The sequence below is a fragment of the Dendropsophus ebraccatus genome, chromosome 2 (genome assembly GCF_027789765.1).
Source record: "Dendropsophus ebraccatus isolate aDenEbr1 chromosome 2, aDenEbr1.pat, whole genome shotgun sequence".
Lineage (NCBI taxonomy): Eukaryota > Metazoa > Chordata > Amphibia > Anura > Hylidae > Dendropsophus > Dendropsophus ebraccatus.
Window position 1 is genome coordinate 170,035,048 of NC_091455.1, and position 21,715 is coordinate 170,056,762.

General features: G+C 41.8%; 1 protein-coding gene across 3 annotated transcripts in view; it reads left to right on the forward strand.

Moving 5' to 3' along the window:
- TBC1D5 (TBC1 domain family member 5) overlaps positions 1-21,715 on the forward strand; it is a 404,938-nt gene that overhangs the window by 348,659 nt on the left and 34,564 nt on the right. For all 3 annotated transcript variants that reach the window (XM_069958701.1, XM_069958699.1, XM_069958700.1), the window contains one exon: positions 15,915-16,078. In XM_069958701.1, coding sequence (XP_069814802.1) covers positions 15,915-16,078 — 164 coding nt within the window. The remainder of the gene's footprint in view (positions 1-15,914; positions 16,079-21,715) is intronic.

Consider the following 21,715-nt stretch of genomic DNA (forward strand, 5'->3'; position numbering starts at 1 on the left):
AGCCTGGCTCCCCACTCTCCGGTCCTAGAAGGCCGTGTCCACCAGCTGCTCTGCGGTGCTCAGTCCCAGAACTGACCCTTTTAACAAATAATCCAGGAAGAAATAATATAGGACTGCACTCACAGATGCAGTGTTCAATCCGGCTTTATTCAGGCATAACAACACAACGTGGGGGAAAGAACAGTTGGGTGACCTCGGTTTCGCAGCTTTGACGAACCCGTACTATGATGAGTCTATGTTCCCAGCTACTTTTTTCAAAAACTAGGGTTAGGCTATGTTTACTCTGCCTTTGCAGTATCTCTTTGGCTTATAATCTTGGCCAGCTTCCGTTACATATGCCAAGCATATTCATAGGGCCTCTTAACCCTATGAATGACAAAAAAGTGTACGTTTGAGACTATACACAGACATGTCAAACTCGGGCCCGCGGGCCGAATCTGTCCTGCATTTCCAGAATTTTTGGGCCACCAAGCAAATCTAAAGATTTTTTAAAGCTGGCCCACAGGATGTCGCGTCGGATTATAATATGGATCGTCCGGGTGGCTGTCCGGACTGCTCGTATTATAATCTTAGCCTATAAGGTAATAAGTCTTGTCCCGGCACAGGCAGTGTGTGGGCATCATCATCCCCACATTCTGCACAAGGTGTGTCCTGTGGCCTCAGGAGCTAGTTAGGGAGTGCTAGGATGAACCAACAAAACACAGTAATCACTGAACTCAAGAAGATCGGTGAAAAATTTCAATGAAGTACTCAATCAAGAGTCTCCACTGATGCCCCCAAAAAGGTAAATATGCAAAACAAGAGTCCGTGGAGCCTCGATTGCGAGTCTCAAAACATGGAAATAGCCAGATATCACTAGCCTGTTGCCACATGTTAGTTCTTTGAGCGGAGAGCGGCGGCAACAGACAAGCGCGCGCCCTCTCATTCACTTAAAGCAGCACACTGAGCGCGGCAGAATTACGTCGTGTTTACTCGTGGCCTGAACTGAACTGGCCCTAAGAGTCTGAAGTTCCCCACATCTCTGGATATGTACTATGGCAGTTCTTCCACTTCTTACATAACAATTACTTATTATTGCTATACCTTAGATTTATCGTTTTGGCACCATATTTTGTCATGTTTGCCAAGGGTGACCCTACCTGTTTGAAAGTACTAAAAATGTTCTATAAAACATAAGATGGTCCTTTGTAGTGAAAACAATACTGTGTATTGGTGCGATATAAATGATGCTTAGGTTTAATTTTACACAACATATTAAAATCAAACTTTGATATTTTCCTGTTAAGGAAAATGACTTGAGATTTAATTATGTTGTGAATTTCCTTTCAGCAAGACAGAGCGGCCTCATACATCCTACCTCTGTATTAATACCAGCAGATGTTTTGCTTACAACATGCCCGAGGAGTGAACCCTTTCTCAGTGTAAGCATAAAATGTGCAGATGTTTCAGAGGTAAAATGATGTATCTTATGTAGGTTTCTACTCCTTGTCTATGCCAGGGGAGGTTCCTTCAAGTGAAGGCTTCTACATAACCCAAACTTTTTTTGATGGAAAGTTTTGTTCTAACGTTCAATTCCAACTTTTTTCTCTACTGTCATCTAAACGTTACAAACCCACCTGAATTGTTAGATATTATTCTGTCAATAACATAGCGTGTCTCACAATGCAACAGCTGTTTCAGGCTAGATGCCTTTCTTCTGGCCAGGAAGAAAGGCATCTAGCCTGACACGGACATCACTTCAGGAGAAACGCCTGCACCCTTCACCATCCCCTCCCTGCTAGGATGATAGCCAAGGAATAAAGCAGCAAGTCTGCATACAGATCAGTGAGTGCGGGACTTTTTTCTTTCTACATGAATGCATTTGAATGCCACAGCTCTTCAGTCCAGGCACTCCGCAGCAGCAACGCTGTACCTAGAGTGTACCAACAAGGTTACCTTCTTATATGGTCCTGCAATATGAAGCCAGTGCAAGCCAGCTGTATTTCCTTACAGCACATTTGATAGATATAATGTCCATCACTGCACGAAGCCATCAAGCAAAAGTGCTCGGTGTCAGCAGCTGAAAGGGCACTTATATGTAGATTACTGGAGGAGAGAACATCTTATCAAGGAACAAATATGTGTGTTCTGTTATAGTATAAGACAGGCACTGTGGGCACTACGATGAGTATGCCATTGTAGGAACCAATGAGGTTCTGCTGTGGGCAACAGGGAACTTCAGTGCAAGTCTAATTCAGATTTATTCAGTTGATTGGACAGGATTTAGAAAGAGACAAACCCTGTCTATATTAGGTCTCACAGCTGACAAAACCAAGCCACGAGGAGGAAAGAACTGCCTGTAGAGCTCAGAGATAGGATTGTGTGGAGGCACAGACCTAGAGAAAAATACAAAAAAAATTCTGCTACACAAAGGGGGAGATTTATCAAACACAGTGTAAAGTGAATCTGGCTCAGTTGCCCCTAGCAACCAATCAGATTCCACCTTTCATTTCCTAAAGAGTCTGTGCACGCTTCTTAGTGAATCCGGACGGCCGGACACCGAAACCTGTGCCCGGCGTACTACATCTATACCTGCTGGAAGCAGGTGTAGATTTGGATCATGAATTACTCCTGTGAGCATGCCTTCTCCCCGCCTTGTGACGCTCCCCCAGCCCGACCATCGGGTGAGCAGGGCATACGGCAGGCGTACGCTAGGGAAAAGGAGCGAATCTTCACTTTCTCCCTCACGTACGCCTTGGGCGGACCTTTCATAAATGTTCCCCAATGAATACAAAAATATATAATGACTGGTGGCCTCAACACAGCATAGAAAACGGGACTGACACAGTAACAAACCCCTATGTAAAAAGTTGTTACATATAATGCAGTAGGTAACAATGTCTCACAATGATTATGCCAAAAGGCGATTTCTAACACATATATATCCAGAGTAAAATTACCAGGTGTGCCAAAGCCGACCAAAATGGCTTACAGGTGAACAGGATCCAACTGCAACCCCTGTATAATAGATACAATGCAAGTATGGTAGGGAGACCAGAGCTCCGAGACACGGCGCACGTCTCGCACGGTTCTTCCAGGGTTAAAGTCTGTCTGATAGACAAGTCTGGGTTTGGTAAACGCCATGAAAACGTTACCCTTTCTCTTAGTTCCAGTGACTGAAAATCCTAATGGTTTAAGACATTTTGGACAATTATACAGTATGCCTCCAACTGTGTGGGAACAGTTTGCGTTCAGTTTTCCACCATGAAAGCTGTGTCCCAGTGCATACAGTAAGGCCCAGTAAAGGGGCACTCCGGCGAAAAGTTTTTTTCTTTTAAATCAGCTGGTGCCAGAAAGTTATAGAGATTTGTAATTCATTTCTATTTAAAAATCTCAAGTCTTCTAGTACTTATCAGCTGCTGGATGTCCTGCAAGAAGTGGTATTATACAGTGCCCATATAGAGGTAGGTATCAGCTCCAGACAGGTTCTGTAGACCATAACGAATTACAGTGCAGTTACATTCAGGGATAAGGGATGTTTTCTGAGTGACTCACAGGGGGGCTGCTTCTTTGATCGGAGTTGCTCACTTTTCCCTTCTCCAGCAGGGGCCATCATAAGGACGACTTAGCCACGACTTTAGGGTTTTCACTTATGCACCCTCATCATCCTCCATATCTATATTGCCCCGCATGTGCTCTTATTTAGTGGTTAGTCCCCTCTGTTTCCATATAGTATGTGTCCCAATATAGTAATTAGGCCTCTTTGTGGCCCCCATATAGTAGTTAGACCCCTCTGCGCCCCTGTATAGTAGTCAGGCCCCATTCTGTGCATCTGTATAGTAGTTAGGCCTCCCTACACAAGTAGCCTCCCAATAGTTAGTATCCCCCGTGTAGTTAACTCCCCCATATGTAGTCTTCCTGGTAGGTAGGCATTCCCTGTAAGTAACCGCCCACACACAATAGTAAGCGCAATATGTAGTATTCTCTATGTAGAAACCCCCTGGTAATCAGAAGCTCCTTCCCCTTAGGAATTCCCCTATATTCCCATGTTGTTATCTCCTCCTCCCTCCCTTGTATGTAGTCCTCTCCCCTGCTAGTTAGCACCCCCCATGTAGACATCTCCTTTTGTAGTTAGTCCCCCCATGTAGGCAACCTCCTGTAAGTTAACCCCCTCCCCCATGTACACATCCCCAATAAGTGAAGCCCTCCCCCATGCAGATATTCCCTGTAAATTAAACCCTCCCCCATAAAGGCACCACCCTGTAAGTTAACCCCTTTCCCACCAGGCAGGCATCCTCCTTTAAGTTAACTTCCTCCCCAATGTACGCATCCCCTGTAAATGAATCACCTTTCTCCCATGGAAGCATCCACCGGTGAGTTGGCATATTTCTTCCCTATGTTGGCATCCCTCTGTTAGGTAGCATACCTCTCACCTATATCGGCACCCCTCTGTTAATTGGCATATGTCTTCCCTATTTAGGCATCCCACTGTTAGGTAGCATACCTCCCCCCTATGTAGGCATCCTCCTGTTAGTTGGAATATGTCTCCCCCCATGTAGGCATCCCCCTGTTAGTTGGCATAACCCCCCTCCCCCATGTAGGCATCCCCCTGTTAGTTGGCATAACCCCCCTCCCCCATGTAGGCATCCCCCTGTTAGTTGGCATAACCCCCCTCCCCCATGTAGGCATCCCCCTGTTAGTTGGCATAACCCCCCTCCCCCATGTAGGCATCCCCCTGTTAGTTGGCATAACCCCCCTCCCCCATGTAGGCATCCCTGTGTATAAAATAAAATATGCGCCTCCTTCCTCTCCCTGCTCTGAGCGCACAAGTGACCCCACTTAGAAAGAAAGCCTGCTTTCTAAAGTTTGCAAATAGCCATCGTTTGCCATGTTTTATCTCTGCGTATGTCTGCAGCTCTGAGCATAATATAGTAAAAAAGCCTCAGAGCTTCATTATTGTTTTTATTATGCTCATACTGTAACATACTGGGGAAGAGGAAGTGCACCCTATAAAGTAGATAAACATTACAGCATAGAAACCTGCTCGTTTTCAGTTATCCTCCCACTGGAGTGTCATAAGGCATAACAGTGTATATGAATATAATGTACAATGCCAGAACATAGCCTTGTATGTAACAGACATGGCACTGCCCTATTTGTATTCCTCTAGGAAATCTGTTATTAGTCCCATCAGAGTGTCCAGGCTACATTGTCATGTACAGTGCGTAAAGAAAGTGGTTTTATATGTCTGGCAGATAGAGAGCGCGGCAGGAGACCACAATCCAGCCAGAACCTCAATCAGTTATTTAAGGAACAGCCAGGCAACTGTTGATTTTGACATGCTGACAATTCTACATGAATGACTGTGAAAGCAACTGGCGCTGTCTGTTACCTTGCTTGCCCCCAATGAATCACATCAAAATGATTGTTATAACAATCACTAAGGGGTATTTTAAAGGGGTTATTCCAGTGTGTGAAGAGGCTCCGACACTTTTTTATTTTAAAATCTTAATATTGTGTTAATTGTACTATAAATTATATCTTTTTCATAATCACAGACACAATTTTGTCCTTGATATTGATATACTGTAAACCTAAGATTTAAAAAAATTGTTTTCATTTTCAATTCCCAACAACAACAAAAAAAATTATTTAAAATCAACCGGTGACAGAAAATGCCAGTATGTAATTTACTTTTATTACAAAATCTCAAATCTTTCAGTACTTATCAGCTACTGTATGTACTGCAGGAAATGGTGTATTTTTTCCAGTCTGGAGAGCAGGAAAGGTTTTCTATGGGGATACTGTCAGCCAGTGTCTCTGATTGCAGATCAGTCCTCTGTAGGCAGTTTATGTCTGAAAGAGGCAAACTCATCCACTCCAACAACAGGATGCTGGGCGCAGGTCCAGGTAGCCAGGAATAGATAGCAAACATTAAAATAATTTATTAAAACATATGATACAATACACAACGCGTTTCGAGACTGTTCCGGTCTCTTTCTCAAGTGTCAATAGCATTATCATGATAAAACAACACTTATATAATACAACTCTAAAATGCAGTAGGGGCGAGCTGACAACTGATCAGCTGGGTGAGGGTATCAGGAATGGTAACCCTAAGGTATAACCAAAAAACAACCAGTATGAGCTGTTAAATACACATATATAAAACTGCAGTGAGAAATGCAAAAAAATAAATAAATGGGATGGGGGGAATGTATAAAAAAAATGCATTTAAAAAATAATTTATTTATTTTTCTTCAATTTTTTTTTAAATACAATGATGAGAAAAATAAAAAAGTTTTTATTTTTTACCATTATATTAAAAAAAACTTGATTGGGAATTTATTGCACTTTTAAAAATGATACAATAATGAATACAAAAATTAATAATTGTATTTCATTTCCATCAAGGAACTCAAACCAAAAGAAAACCTGCTGGTGGTCTCCAGACAGGTGGTTTACCCCTAGTCCACAGCGCCAACACAGGTTAGGAGATTCAACTTTATCTGCTTGCAGATCACTCCTCTGTTGGCAGATGCTGACTGACAGCTGAGTGAGCAGGAGGCCGGGCAGCATTGAACATTCATAAAGGAGAGGGAGGAGGAAGGAGTGGTGAGGTGTACCAGAGTGAAGGACAAACACCGAACTACCTTTTGACTCTTCATTGCAGTATAAGACGCGAGATTAGGCATAATCCACTTCACAGACCAAAAGGTACTATCAGAGGTGTAGCCAGGGTCTCCTGCACCCGGGGCAAAAATTCAATTTTGCGCCCCCCCATGGGGGGCCCATGTCATCCTTTCACTGCTGGTATATAACATATACAGTATATGGGTTTTTTTTTTATGAAGTTTAGATGAGCGATTCGTGTGGTGTTCACAATATGGGATAAATAATGTCATATTTACTGTATACATGGAATGTTTCTATGAAGAATGATTATCAGGCAGCTCTGGGCTCAATCAGCATTTTTTAAAAGTAATTCCATTTTTCCCATTTAAAATTTTGTCCCTGAATACCTTAATGGAGGTGCCGTTGTCTCCGCTCCCTGCTGTCTGTACCTGTAAATTAGGAGGCGACGTTGTCTCCGCTGCTGCTGTCTGTACCTGAGGAGGCGCCGTTGTCTCTGCTCCCTGCTGTCTGTACCTGAGGAGGCGCCTTTGTCTCCGCTCCCTGCTGTCTGTACCTGTGAATTAGGAGGCGAAGCTTCCTGATCTATCTGCAGTGTCACCCCCAGTGTAATGTGATTTTATGATACCGTCTCCTAATGCACAGGTACGCTCAGCAGTAGAGTCGATCAAACCTCGGGAAATCCTTGGTCCGATTGAACTCGACCACTCACGAACCTGCCGCATTAGATTGCTGATGTCTTCCCGGTCCGTCCGGGCAGTCTTCTCCTTCCCTACGGACCGGGAAGGCATCAGCAATCTAATGCAGCAGGTTTGTGATTGTTCGAATTTGATCAAACCTAGGATTTCCCGAGGTTCGATCAACTCCACTTAGCAGCGGAGACAACAGCAGCAATACCTCCAATAAGGGATTCCATCACCAAATTCAAAATAGAAATAATTTAGAAAAATTACTCATGGTCACTGTATATACAGGTACAGGTGCTTTGGTAGCACCTGTCCTTTGGTAGATGCTTTGGTAGATGGACAGTCAAAGCTAAAAATTTGGCTGTCCAGACATGATGGGAGTTGTACAACAGCTGAAGAGCCAAGATTCCCTACCCCTGCAGTAGGTGAGGTTTATATAAATGTAATATATTTGGAGAGGGCAGTTATTGAGGGGTTAAGTATAGAATATTGTACAACCAGACTCCTAAATAAACACTGGACCCCAACTCTCTTATGTGTCACCCCCCATCCCAGACAAGTGTCACCCTGTACCCCCCTGCCCCCCTCCTCACTCCACACAGGGCAACCTTCACCCCCCTCCCCACACTCTGCACCCCTGATTGTCCTCCCCTTCCCACACACCTGTATCTTCTTTCCCCCTCCTCCATAGTGCAGTGTACATACAGGACCTGCGGTGACATCATAGTCACATGTCAAGGTCCTTCACCATCTCTTTCCTGTAATGTCTCCTGGCTGCTGTTTAGCCCTAATTTGCGCAAAATCGCGGTACAAATGCCGCAATTTTGCGTAAATTATAGCTAAACAGCAGTCAGGAAACAATACAGTATAGGAAATACCTCTTTTGATTAAGTAAAATCGTCCCCTGTCTCCTCACACTGACAGAGAACAGGAGCTTCCAGGCTGCCTCATCCACTGTGATCCTTCTCTCTATGCTCCCTGTGATGGCGCCCCCCCTGGTCTCATCGCCCGGGGCAGCTGCCCCCCCTGCCCCCCCCTAGCTGCGGCCCTGGGTACTATAATCACTAGGGGACTGCCAACTATAGCACACTTTTAGCACCAATGGTAGGGCCCGGGGGCTGACAGATTCCCTTTAACCTAATAGGGACTGGGGAATTTAGCTAGAATGTAAAAACACAGTTAGAATCAGGGCACCTGACACATATTGTCTTTTTTATTCAATTTGTTGTCTGCAGACAGTTCATTGTATTCTTATGAGATGCAGCTGTACAATTCTCTCCCTGTGTTCTAACAGTAATACCTGAAGAAACCTGAGGCAGGGGATAAAGGCCAAGGTAGAAATATACATAACTCTCTGAACACAGCTTTCAAAGACCGCAAAGAACTGTGCGCGTCAAAGGAAGGTTTTTGTTGTATTTTTCTTATCTTAAGTTTAACACTGCTCTCCCCTGCCTTCTGTCTTTGTTTGATAGGTATAGGTTTCTCCCCATCAGCACTTAAAAAAAGAAAACTGTATAAATTCTATAAGTAGAAAAAAAAGGCATGGCTGCACATCCACATGCTATCCACTATTTCACTAGTTCTCAGCACAATCAAAACTAACATCAGGAGTTGGAATACATTTTGATCAACATGTAAAGGCCCACACTTCACAGTTCCTGATTTATATGGGACCTTAAAGTGCACCTGTTGTTTTAAAAAAAAACAACTTTTGACATCTCACAGAGACATGTCAAAAGTTTTGATTGGTCCAGGCCTGAGTGCTCAGACCTGTACCGATTAGGAGATAGAGTTGATAAGGTGAATTTTACCTTTTCATCCACCTTATTCCCAAGTGACTATCCCTGTCCAAATTGAATAAAGTTCAGTGCTAGCGACGAGGAGAAAACACCAGACATAAATAGTCGGTATTGCCTTCTCTCTCAGCGGAGATAGAAGTATACTACCCTTTATTTAGTTTCACATTGATTATACTGTATGTTCCTTCATTAAAGGCGGAGTTTCAAGTCACAAAGAGCATACATATAATACTGTGATTGGTTATTCCATAAATGGTTAGCTATTTCCTGTTCGGCGCAGTGAGCTGGGTAGTGGTTAAGTGTTAACAGTTATTAGATCATCTTCTTCTTTTGTGAGTTCAGGGTGGGATCCTCTGGGGGGGGGGGGCTGCCAACATTCCTTGTAGACCAGCTACAAGCAGTTCCAAAGCTGAAGACATTTGAGAGATTACAATGTTTTTCCAAAAGCATTAACCCTTCATGGTCACCTTCACAGAGTGGGGAGAGAACTGCAGCATTATATCTGCCCCATCAAATCTGCTGCGGATCCTGTACGTGTGAAGGCACCCGGGGAAAAAAATAAAAACAAAAAAAGAGTCAACCTACATAGGAGCCCATTATAAGTACAACTCTTTTTTTAAGTTCAGAGTGGAGAGTCGACGCACTGTACCACATCTTCTCCCTGCTCTATCTCCCGATCGGTACAGGTCTGAGACCCGGACCGATCAAAACTTTTGACATATATATATATATATATATATATATATATATATATATATATGTATATATATAGATCTTATTACATTTTGTATTGTAAAAGCATAAACTTTTATCTGGATAATAATCCCACATGGTAAACGCCACATAACAAAGTCCTTAATGCAAAATTACTGTTCTCCTCCCAACAGTAACTGAATAGAAACTGATTAAAAAGTCAAATCCATTTAAAACAAAAAATGCCAATTGAAACTACAGCTCACCATGCAAAAAAAAAAAAAAGCATTCACACAGGGTCATTGACAGAAACAGATGAGAGTTATGGGTCTCAGAATATGATGATGCAAAGTATTTCCCTTTTCTTTTAAATACATAAAAATGACTGAAACTGTTCTAACTGCACTGAGCCGCAGGATACAGGTGACATGTCATTTTTATATCGCATGGTGATTATACTGAAAAAACACTGGCAAAGTCACATTTTTTTCTGTTTCATCCAATAGTATAAAGGTCCATTTACACAGAAAGATTATCTGACAAAGATTTGAAGCCAAAGCCAGGAATGGATTTGAAAAGAGGAAAAATCTCCGGCTTTCATTTATGACCCGATCTCTGTTTATAGTCTGTTTCTGTCTTTGGCTTCAAATCTTTGGCAGATAATCTGTCAGATAATCTTTCTGTGTAAATGGACCCTTACATGATCAAATCCTTAGATATGTTTAAGGCTTAAATGAGGCTTAGGAGGGAAGAGTTTATAATTAAAAAAAAAAAAAAAAAAAGACACGGGGGAAAGACTAGACGCAACATGAGATTATTTTTCTGATAGTGTAGTAGATGCGTTGATCAAACTTCCAGATGATGTGGTTGGTAAATCTACAGTAACTAAACGTAAACCTGCCAGGGATAAATATATATCTACTGTAAGATAATAATAAAGGGAATATTATAAGGATAGACTAGATGGACAGTTTTGTATGTTTATATAAAACCTCATTAACCTGAAGATCATAATTAAAATGTGTCTGTTATGATTTATCTTTCTTTACCTGTTCAGTATAGCTACGGTAGATAGGGTTTGTGAGTTATGAGTCTTGTTGAGCTGAAGGAAACCTGTCACTATGCGTTTTGTCCACACAGTGGCAGTATTGCTTGAGAAAACATACAGTATTTTACAGTGAACTCTTCATTACTGTGCTTGATAGGAGAAGTCAGTATTTGTTAGAGCAGTGTAGATGAATTACTGTATCTCATGGAGTATATTACTATATCATTATTAAAGCATAGCTTCTGAGCAAATTATAGACGACAACCCAGTATCCTGATAGATTTAGGCTTAAAGGAATTATCTGATTTATTCAAAAATTGCCCCACTACATAGGATCACATTACAGATATATATAACGTTCTTTGTTATAGAAAATTTTCCTCTTTTGGACATGATCAGCATTGATTTATTTACCGAATTGTTGTTTTTTTTCCATGATTAAAATTACTTTAGGTTGTATTGCTGTATTTTGTAAGGTTACTACATAAATAATTGTTAAAGGGAACCAATCACTAAAAGTTAGTGTTGTGAGGTAAAGCAATGATGTTATTAAGCATTCTGCAGCTTTCCCTACCGTAAAAGTTGATCGATGCCGCTGCCTGTCTCCCTGAAAACAGGTTTTATTCCTCCCTGTGCTGTATGCAAATCAGCACCAACTAGTCATGTGGGCGGGGCCTCTCCCTGAACTAGTCACTGCTCCTGGGCTGGAGTAAGATGAATCCAACAGCATCCAAAGTACATAGAAATGTTCAAGTCTTTATTTGGCTCACAAGTAAAAATACAATGTTTTGACTCTCAATGAGTCTTTGTCAAGTACTTGACAAAGACAAGTCGAAACGTCATATTTTTTTTTACTTATGAGCCAAATAAAGACTTAAACATTTCTATTTACTTTATTCTATCTTACTCCAGGTTGTACACCCACCTGCGGAGATAGTGGTCTCCAGCATGCATCCTCCTACGTGCTTTCTAGGGCTGCTGGACTCCACAGTATACTGCTTCCGGGCTGTAGTCACTTCATAATATTACAGTGGGGACACTTTAAACAAAAGAAAGCATACTCACCTGCCCTGATCGCCTGCAGTAACTATATGACTATGTAAAGGAAACAGGAATTACTCTTAGCGATGTGCGGCTGATGAATGTAGTAAAAAATAATAAAGTAATAACTAGCCTTACCACGTTCCCAGGTGTCCTCAGGCCTTCTCTGGTATCCTCGGTGGCCTTCCTGGTGTCTGTAGCTTTGTTTTTTCTACACTGACAGGCCGCTCAGCCAATCACAGGCCATAACCTGTCTCAAACAGTGATTGCCTGAGAGGCCATCGGATTGTCCGTGCAGAGGAGGCAGAGCTAGATACACCGGGAAGGCCTCCGAGGACACCTGGGAACGTGGTACGGTTAGTTATTACTTTATTATTATATACTAAAGGCAAGGGCTGCACGGACATCCCTAACAATGTCCGTGCAGCCCTTGCTGCCCTATAATCAGCCTGTCTGCTCAGTAAATGAGGGCAGATTTAGCAGATCGGCGCTCGTTTACATTATGATTGGGCCGTGTAATCGGACACTTAGGATATAGGTCCCAAAGTTGCTTTTCTGTTTCCAGCAAGTGGACAATGTATAGTATGGTACCGTGTTAGCCAGAAAAATCCATATCGTGGTAAATACTTGAAATCAAAGTATTTTAGGAGTGATACCTTTATTGGCCAACAAAAAAAACTTTTAGAGCTGTGAGCTTTCGGGATTCACAAGATCCCTTCGTCAGACAAGTTCACAAATGAATGACTTACAGAAACAGCACAACATTTTAGGGATGTTACAAGCCAGAAGGGAGAGACATCTGTGAATGGGGGGGGGGGTTTGAGGGGGTATATACATCACATAGATAAGCCAGGGCAATAAAAAGGACTTGTTGTAAATTCTGGCTTGTAACATCCCTAAAATGTTGTGCTGTTTCTGTAAGTCATTCATTTGTGAACTTGTCTGACGAAGGGATCTTGTGAATCCCGAAAGCTCACAGCTCTAAAAGTTTTTTTTGTTGGCCAATAAAGGTATCACTCCTAAAATACTTTGATTTCAAGTATTTACCACGATACAGCAAGTGGACAGAAATGCACACAAATGTAGCCGTCATGCCATTCATTCTCGCCAGATGAAATGGGAGTCAGAGGACCCGTATTCTTAGCATTGGGGCGCATTCACCTCTATCCAACATTTATGGCAGATATCAGTGATAGGAAAACCCCTTTAAGTCTACCAGATTGGCGCATGCTCTCTTTAGAGTAGTTCTTTTCTGTTATTTAGAGTGAGAAACTCCCCCTCTACAGTATAGTGATTTTTAGGGAACTTGACACATTAAACACAATATCATCTGCCAGCAGAATGACATAGGATACAACCTGGGCAGATTCATATGTGCAGGACAGGCTGTATATAATATATTTGTGTGCATGCGTGCAGCTCCTTCTGCTCTATAACATGATGCCAGTAGGCATTGGGCAGCATTTTCATGGATTTCCTTTAGTCTATAGGAATTAGCTGGTAATAACTAACAAGTTGCAAGAGTCGTGTCATTTTCAACAACTCCTAGGGTATAGATAGGGACAAAGACAATAGACGTTTTCTGTAAATGTAAAAGATTTTTTTTACCTTTAGAAACCGGGTGACTATCTAAGCATTCCTACTGTTAATGGAGGCGAATCCTCTAATAACATGATATTAGTGAATGGCATTGCTTGTTGTTTGTCACATTCCCTTTAACCAGCTGAATTGGGCATCCATAGCTTTTTTTAATGTGAGTTGCAGAATCAGCAGAGCAAGACCTTCGGTAGGACAGAGAGGACACAATGTACTGGCATCATCGCAAAAGACTCTGCTTTGTCAGTTTTGAGCTTCCTGTAAATCTCTTTCCAGGGCAGCATTATACAGCCATGATTCATGGTGGCTTCTGCCTCATTTGTCACTGTACAGACACAGCTTAAGGTTTAATCTCTATTAAATGCGAATTAGAAAAACACTGGGAGCCTTTTTCCCCTCAAATATTGTGGACCCATCATTTAGCATTAAAGTAAAAAAGCATGGCCCCTTAAAATAGGATAGATGGTTACCTATTCCATCCACTGCTGTGTGGTTCCTATGCAATCCTCTAATACTAAAAATGCGTAGGACGAGATCTATCAATCAAGAGTGTTAGGCAGGAGAAGCCACCAGGGAATACCCCAATGACTTGTGGTTCAGACAGGTTTATTTTATGTTATAAATGATTTTAATAGCTCTCAGTCTCCGCGAGGACTCCCCATCTATTACACCCACCCACTTTTCTTGTCATTTTTAATAATGAGGAAATGAAAAAAACATAAAATGACAATAAATTTCACATTTTGGTTCAAATGTGACTTATGGCAGAGGCTGCAGCTTTTATGCACCAGAAGACTGGCGAAAATATGTCCGTACATTTCCCACATGGTATATTTGATGTATTTAGGTGTATTACTGATACATCAGATAGCGTAAGTGCTTGAGCCCTTCCATAGAGTCGCCGCTGCCGACACTGAAGCAGGCGGGATTGCGTGACAGAGAGCTCCACCGCGGAATTCTGCCAAATTTGTGTGAACTGGCCCTAAAAGGGTATTCTGTTTTCATTCTCTTTAACAGTTAACCCCTTAAGGACGGGGCCAATTTTCGTTTTTTGCGTTTTAGTTTTTTCCTCCTTGTGTTTAAAAGGCCATAGCACTTGCATTTTTCCACCTAGAAACCCACATGAACCCTTATTTTTTGCGTCACTAATTGTACTTTGCAATGACAGGCTGAATTTTTGCATAAAGTACACTGCGAAACCAGGAAAAAATTCAATGTGTGGTGAACACATTTCTTTTATTTGGGGGGACTGTGTTTTTACGTAATTCACAATGGGGTAAAACTGACTTGTTATGCATGTTCCTCAAGTCGTTATGATTAAAACGATATATAACATGTATAACTTTTCTTTTATGTGATGGCCGGTAAAAAATTCAAACCATTGTTAACAAATATACGTTCCTTAAAATCGCTCCATTCCCAGGCTTATAGCGCTTTTATCCTTTGGTCTATGGGGCTGTGTCAGGTGTCATTTTTTGCGCCATGATGTTTACTTTCTATCGGTACCTTGATTGCACATATACAACTTTTTGATCGCTTTTTATTACCTTTTTTTTGGATTTGATGCAACCAAAAATGCGCAATTTTGCACTTTGGGATTTTTTGGCGCTGACGCCGTTTACCGTACGAGATCAGGAATGTGATTAATAGTTCGGGCGATTACGCACGCGGCGATAGCAAACATGTTTATTTATTTATTTACTTTTATTTAACACTTTTTTTTTTTTTTTTTTTACACATATACTAGAAGCCCTCCTGGGGTTAGGGTTATTCCCCCTAGGGGACTTCTAGTATATACACTTTGATCTCTCATTGAGAGCACACACGGAGATCGCTCCTCCGGGACGTTGTCCCGGAGGAGCAATCTCCCCCACTAGACACCAGGGAAAGGTTGCCGGTAATCGGAGGCAGCTGTCAACTTTGACAGCTGCCTCCGATTAGCTAATTAGTGGGCACGGCGATCAGACCATGCCCGCTAATAGCGGCAGTCCCGGGCTACACACGGCACCCGGGACCGCGGCGCTTCAAAGCGGGGTCGCCGCGCGGCCCCGCTTTGAAGTGCTCTTGAGGACATATGACGTACAGGTACGTCATATGTCCTTAAGAGGTTAAACTTGTAGGATCACGTCATATTTTTTTGCATACATTCATGTAGCAAACTGCTCTAAAGGCAGAGCTATGTATAGTATATGGTTAATTAGTCAGTCGGTAAGGTGGTCGGTAACCTAGACAATGAGCTGACAACAATAGGAGAAGGAGGCAAGTTGGCTAAACGAACGTTTTTGCAAAACTATTTTACTTGGCAAGCGTAAGTTTAGCTGTATATTACCTGAGATGGGAATACCCCTTTAAGTATGTTACATTCAGTACATGCTGAGCCGATACTGTTCTAGCAAGTTTTACTTCTAAAAGTGTTTTACTCTGTGTATTTTATTCTAGGCCAAAGCTCCAAGAATGTCATTTCGTCTCCCAGCATCGAGAGTTTGCCTGCAGGCCGTGACCACACAGATTCTCCTCCACTGTCAGCCGGGAAGAAAGATTCCTTCTTCAGCAATATCTCCCGTTCTCGTTCTCATAGCAAATCCCAGGGGAAGAGGGAATCTGTAAGTTCTTCTCGCCTGCTCTAATGCTTTAGGTTTTACTTATTTGGCTGGAAAGGGATGTGTGATGAAATAGTGAGAATTGTAACATTTGTCAGAAAATGCAGAGGGCAGTCACATCCTTACATCTCTATCGCTATCGGTTAAATCCGGTATTGCCATTTTCTGCAGAAAATGTGACATTTACTTACATAAATTTTTATCCTGAAGGTAAGCAGATAAGTGCAAAGGTTTGAATTTTATTTTATTTTGTGTTTAGCAAGTACTGTGTGAGTCTAAAATTCCTCAAGATACTAGCGGGTCATAGTGTGAATAATGTATTTACATAACGTTACAGGGATATCCTCAGAAAACAACCTATTGTTCAAATCTAGTTATTATGGTGTGACCCCTTTAGGGGTCACAGAGCATGCATACAAAACTCTCTCATAGAACTCAATAAGTCATCTCCTGACACTAGTTTCCTACACAGTTTTAATTAAATTAAAAACTGGTTAAGAAAAAAAGAACAATTTTCAGTATCTAATTCCATCCAGGACTTTACTTATATTAGCCAGTAATCAGAAAACAACCTAGTGTTCAAACATAGTTATAATGGTATGTTGTGACCTCTGTACAGAGTCACCAAGCATGCACATAAAAATCTCTTATAGAATTCATTGAGTCATCTCCTGACACCAGTTTTCTAGGTTAGGGCTGTATTACATAGTTCGATCTGATGTAAGCGACCACCAGTCGCAGACCTATTACATGGCTCGAAGATCGTGCAGCAAGGGTTGTCCTGTCTTTGTCAGTGATTGGCTTAATGGCCTGTCACTGTAGGACACTGCAGGAGCATGGAGAGGTAAGTATAACTTTATTATGTTTTATATACTTTCATCAGCCGTTGGCCACGCATCACTATTACGCTAAGCAATGGGCGGCCAATGATTTTTAAACTTGCTGAAAGATAACAATCGGCTGATGATCGGCACCTCGGTTTATCGTTGTCTTTATTACACTGGGCGGTATCTGCCCAAATGGGGCTGATTTTGGAGATAATCGCTCTATGTAATAGGGCCCTAAATCTCTGGGGTGCTTAGGCTAAAATAAGCTCTGGAAGTCTTAACAGATAGGACTAGGGAATTCCATCATGTTCTGATCGGTGAGGGTCCAGTAGCTAGAAAGGGATCAGAATTTTTAGAGGCTTAACTGTACCTATCATATAGTACACTGACCCGATTGGTGAGAAATTCCTTCTGCTGCTGGAAGTTTAGTTATCCACACCGAGTTGGTACTGCTCGCCTCCCCCATTTTGATCCAGTTGGGTGTGTGCACAGAAGGATTTTGTTGTCAGAACTCCTCAATATCTTTGCTTACTTTATTTGCATAGACAAGACCAGTGCATACAAGTAAGTTCAATAAGAAATAGTGAAATCTATATTCAAGTGACGTTATTCTTTATTTCTGCTCTGCAGTTCGAGGCAAGGTGACGACAGATCGGTACATGGGTTTATATAGTGCCATTCACTTGATTAACGTTTTGTTACATGGGAGCATCACAATGCAGGGGAACGTGACTCTTGATCCATTAGTTGTTGGGATGGGCAGGGCTGTCATAGTTTGATCATGATATAGAGAGTCTAAGCAGATTTATGACCAGATCAAAGTTGACATTTGACCCAGTCATAAATTAGCTTAGAATCTGGCTCAGGAACGCAGAGATAGACTGATAAGAAACCCATCAGAAAATAGCTTCTCTGATGGACGTCACTGATAACAGGACACTAGGAACTCTGTAAAACAGAAGGCAAACACTTTTTTTAATAATGGAATTTTAGTGCCATAATAAGTACAAAGCAAGAAGTAGAAATGCTTTTCAAAGGTGTCCATAGCCTTAAATGTCATTTCTTTTGTATATCCCAGAAGAAGTATACTGTAGCATTTACAGTTCCTATAATGTCACTGAATATACAAAATGTGACATCCTTAAGACCAGATGAAGTATTACTTGTAGTATTGGATGCATGTTACAGATTTCTACTTGATGTCACTAGTTACACGCCATACGTTTTACTGAAGAAATGACTAAAACAATGATTTCTTTACTCTGATATTGGAAATTCTTTATAATAGGGCTGGGGTGGTGAGGGTTTGTACATAACGTAATTGACTATTCCCACAGTATAGATGATGTATTACGGAGTCATGAGTTGCACAATAATCTATTGCACTGCAGTATAGTAAAGCATCGAAAAACACAAAAAACTGCAGTCTGAATTAGTTGTTTCTTTTACTTTATAAATGAATATATACTATTATAATAACATACAAACATAGTAACATGTTTTGGTCCCTTTAACACATGTTTATACTGTATAGCTAAGCACCATCTGTTTTACAGCCTTCTGCTATTCAGGTGAGTGGGGCTGAGCTGCAATGTTGAACTTAAAGGGGTTATTGGGGGAACAAAAACAATATTCTAAACCATTCCCCTTCCCAATACCACCCTATGTGTCTAATATACATATATAACTTGTTTTTTTTTTTTTTCTCATTCTTATCTGCTCTGGATGTCTAAAATCCCCTAGTCTGGATCCACTCTGACCACGCTAAGCTCCCTCTTACCCCTCCCTTTGTAGTCACAGGACATGTGATCTCTTCTTTGGGAGTTGGGTTAGCTGTCTATTGACTTGGTAACCTGACCCCCAGGAGACATTGTCTGCATCATCTCCATGCACCTGTGCTGCTTCCATAGACTTACATATGTCTCTGAGCCTAGGTCTCTATAATATGAAAAGTGATATTTCTCAGTCTGCTTGTTGTCAGTGAATGCAGGGATATGCCCCTGTCTTTGTGTCTCAGCTCTGTATATTGTAAGTGCTATGGATGTTTTTAGAGTCTGGATGGAACCAGAATGCTTTTATTCACAGTCAGCAAGCAGAGATCTAAACCTACACTACAGATGCCCGTTATGCAGCACATAGCTACACCATGCACACATCAGCTCTGCTACACCATCAGCTAGTATGGAATGCAAAAGCAGTGAAAAAAACAATGACAGCAGTGGGCAGGAAAGAAAGCTAAGGAGGTGAGTACGCAAATGGACCAATCAGGGAAATGCATGATGGGACATGTAGTTTCCTATCTTTGTTTTAGATCGGCTTTTAGAAAAACATGTAACTTGAATGGCAGCAGCCAGAAAGACAGAAGTCAGCTCAAGATATTCAGGAGGACTTGGTGAAAAAGCTAGCATTTAATTTTTTTCTTTTAGGTGGATAACCCCTTTAACCAACAAACATGAGTGCTGCTAACTGCTGTTCAGTCTTTGGATTGCTGAAGCCAGATACAGTAGACGAGTAACACTAAAATCTTTATAGGAAAAGATTTTTTAATTCTCCATGATCTTGGAGCTAATTTTATTCTGACTACAAATAGTATGTGCTGCAAGTTGCATGTTCTCTTGTGTGGTCTGTGACGAGCCCAGTGATGGCCTATTTTATCTCGGTTTGTTAGACATTCTGTGCTTCCTGGCTGACAGCCCAAAGTGACATTTCATGGTTGGTCTTTATTTTTAGCCTGGGCCACAGCTGCAAATGAGTTTCCAATATCTATTGTGTTTTATAAGATTACTCGTCAATTGGAGTTTAATTGAAATTGACAAGGTTTCCAACTAATTTGAGTTACTTTGGCAGGTGTTAAGTATTTACCTTATGGAGCAAAAATCTATACTAATCATATGAGATAGAAGGGTTGATTGTGAGCCAGCCATTGGTTATAGATTGCCTCTCAGCTTTCTGCCCTTGCTAATTGGCTTGGTTTGGTGAATAAGGAATAGCATACATTTGGCGGCACAGCCAAACACATGCCTATTGATCCATTGTTAAAGTGATTATTTGTGTGCCCCTTTTTTAGTTACACAGAAGGCTACAAATGCTGTATGGCCCTTTCTGTGTCATTATTATGAGGAATATATAAATTAAAGGGGTATTTCGGTGAAGATCAACTTTTTTTTTAGAAAGTTATATAGATTTGTAATTTACTTCTGTTTAAAAATCTCCAGTCTCCCAGTACTTATCAGCTGCTGTATGTCCTACAGGAAGTGGCGTATTCTTTGCGCTCTGACATAGTGCTCTCTGCTGCCACCCCTGTCCAAAATAGGAACTGTCCAGAGCAGGAGAAAATCCCCATATACTGCTTTGAGCATTTCCTGTCTTGGACAGGGGTGGCAGCAGAGAGCACTGTGTCAGACTGGAAAAAATACACCACTTTCTGCAGGACGTAAAGCAGCTGATAAGTACTGGTAAACTTTTTCTGCACCCCCCCCCCCCCCCTTCCCGGCCTGTCATTTTCATCATAGTCACTATATAGGATACAGTGCTCTTTCATGACACACTGACAGTTTAAATGGCTTCCTGTAAAATTACAGGATAGACCATCAGTCACTGATTGACCACCAATCAGCTGTTTAATGTTCTTACTACAACATTGAACAGGGATGGAAGCAGTCCACTATGTGGTGCTTAACAGGTGATAGGTGCTGGGTGTCAGTTCCCTGCTGACCAGCAATTTATAACTTATCCTGTGAATATGCAATCAATCTGTTTCCATAAAGCCTCTGGAAAGGGAATGTTCATGTATGTCTTAAAAAAAATTATAATTTTTACTTGGGTTGTCAATTTCCTTTGGTTAAAGTTACATTAAAGGGCAACTCCAGTGAAAAAGACTCGCCCCATAAGTGACGCCCCATTAACCCCCCGCCGGCCGGAGCATACATTACCTGCTCCGGCTCCCGGAGTCTGGATGTCCCGCTCATCCAACCAGTGTGCTGTGGCCGCGCAGCGCACTGATTGACTGACCGGGACGTCCAGCCTGGAACCCCCAAAGCAAGCCGGATTGTGGAGCAGGTAGAGTATGCTCCAACCGGTGGGGGGTTAACGGGGCGTCACTTACATACTCAGAGGGATGTTAATCCCTCTGCGGGTATGTCTTCTCATAGAAACTAACAGGCAATGGATCTGCTGTGGATCTGGTATGTGTGTTTGTACCCTAATGAAAGACAGGTTACAGAGGTGTTTAAAGCCTCTAAAGGAGAAGTCCTACAAAATGTAAAAATCACCGACAGGAGGGGGGTATACTTACTGCTTACCGATTTCTGACAGCCTCCTGCTGCTGAAATGTCACACACCGACTAGCGGATTGCCCAATAAGCCAATCAGTGACCATGAAAACATAAGAGGGGCCATACCTGGATGGCGTCTGAAATTGACTTTAGGCAGCTGTCAGAGAGACGCGAGAGCGGCGCTGCAGGGGCACAGGAACATGTAAGTATACTTTCTTTATTATTTTTCTGCACCACCCCTGCCTGCCTGTCATTTTCATCAGACTTCCCCTTTAATCTTGCTAGTGTGGATGTAATACTCTTTCTGTTCATCGATGACCTAATTCATCTGTCTAAAACATGAACCCAGACCCATCAACAAGGTGGTAATTGCCGTGATTTCCTATAAGATCAAGGCGACAATGAATGATTGTTTCATTTGGCTCCAGGCCCTGCTACACTATCTACCAGTTGCAGCTGCAGACTAGGGATGGAGGGTGGCCAGCTTTACATCTCTTTATTATCTCTTGTTATTTATCTCTGAAAATGTCAGTCCCTGT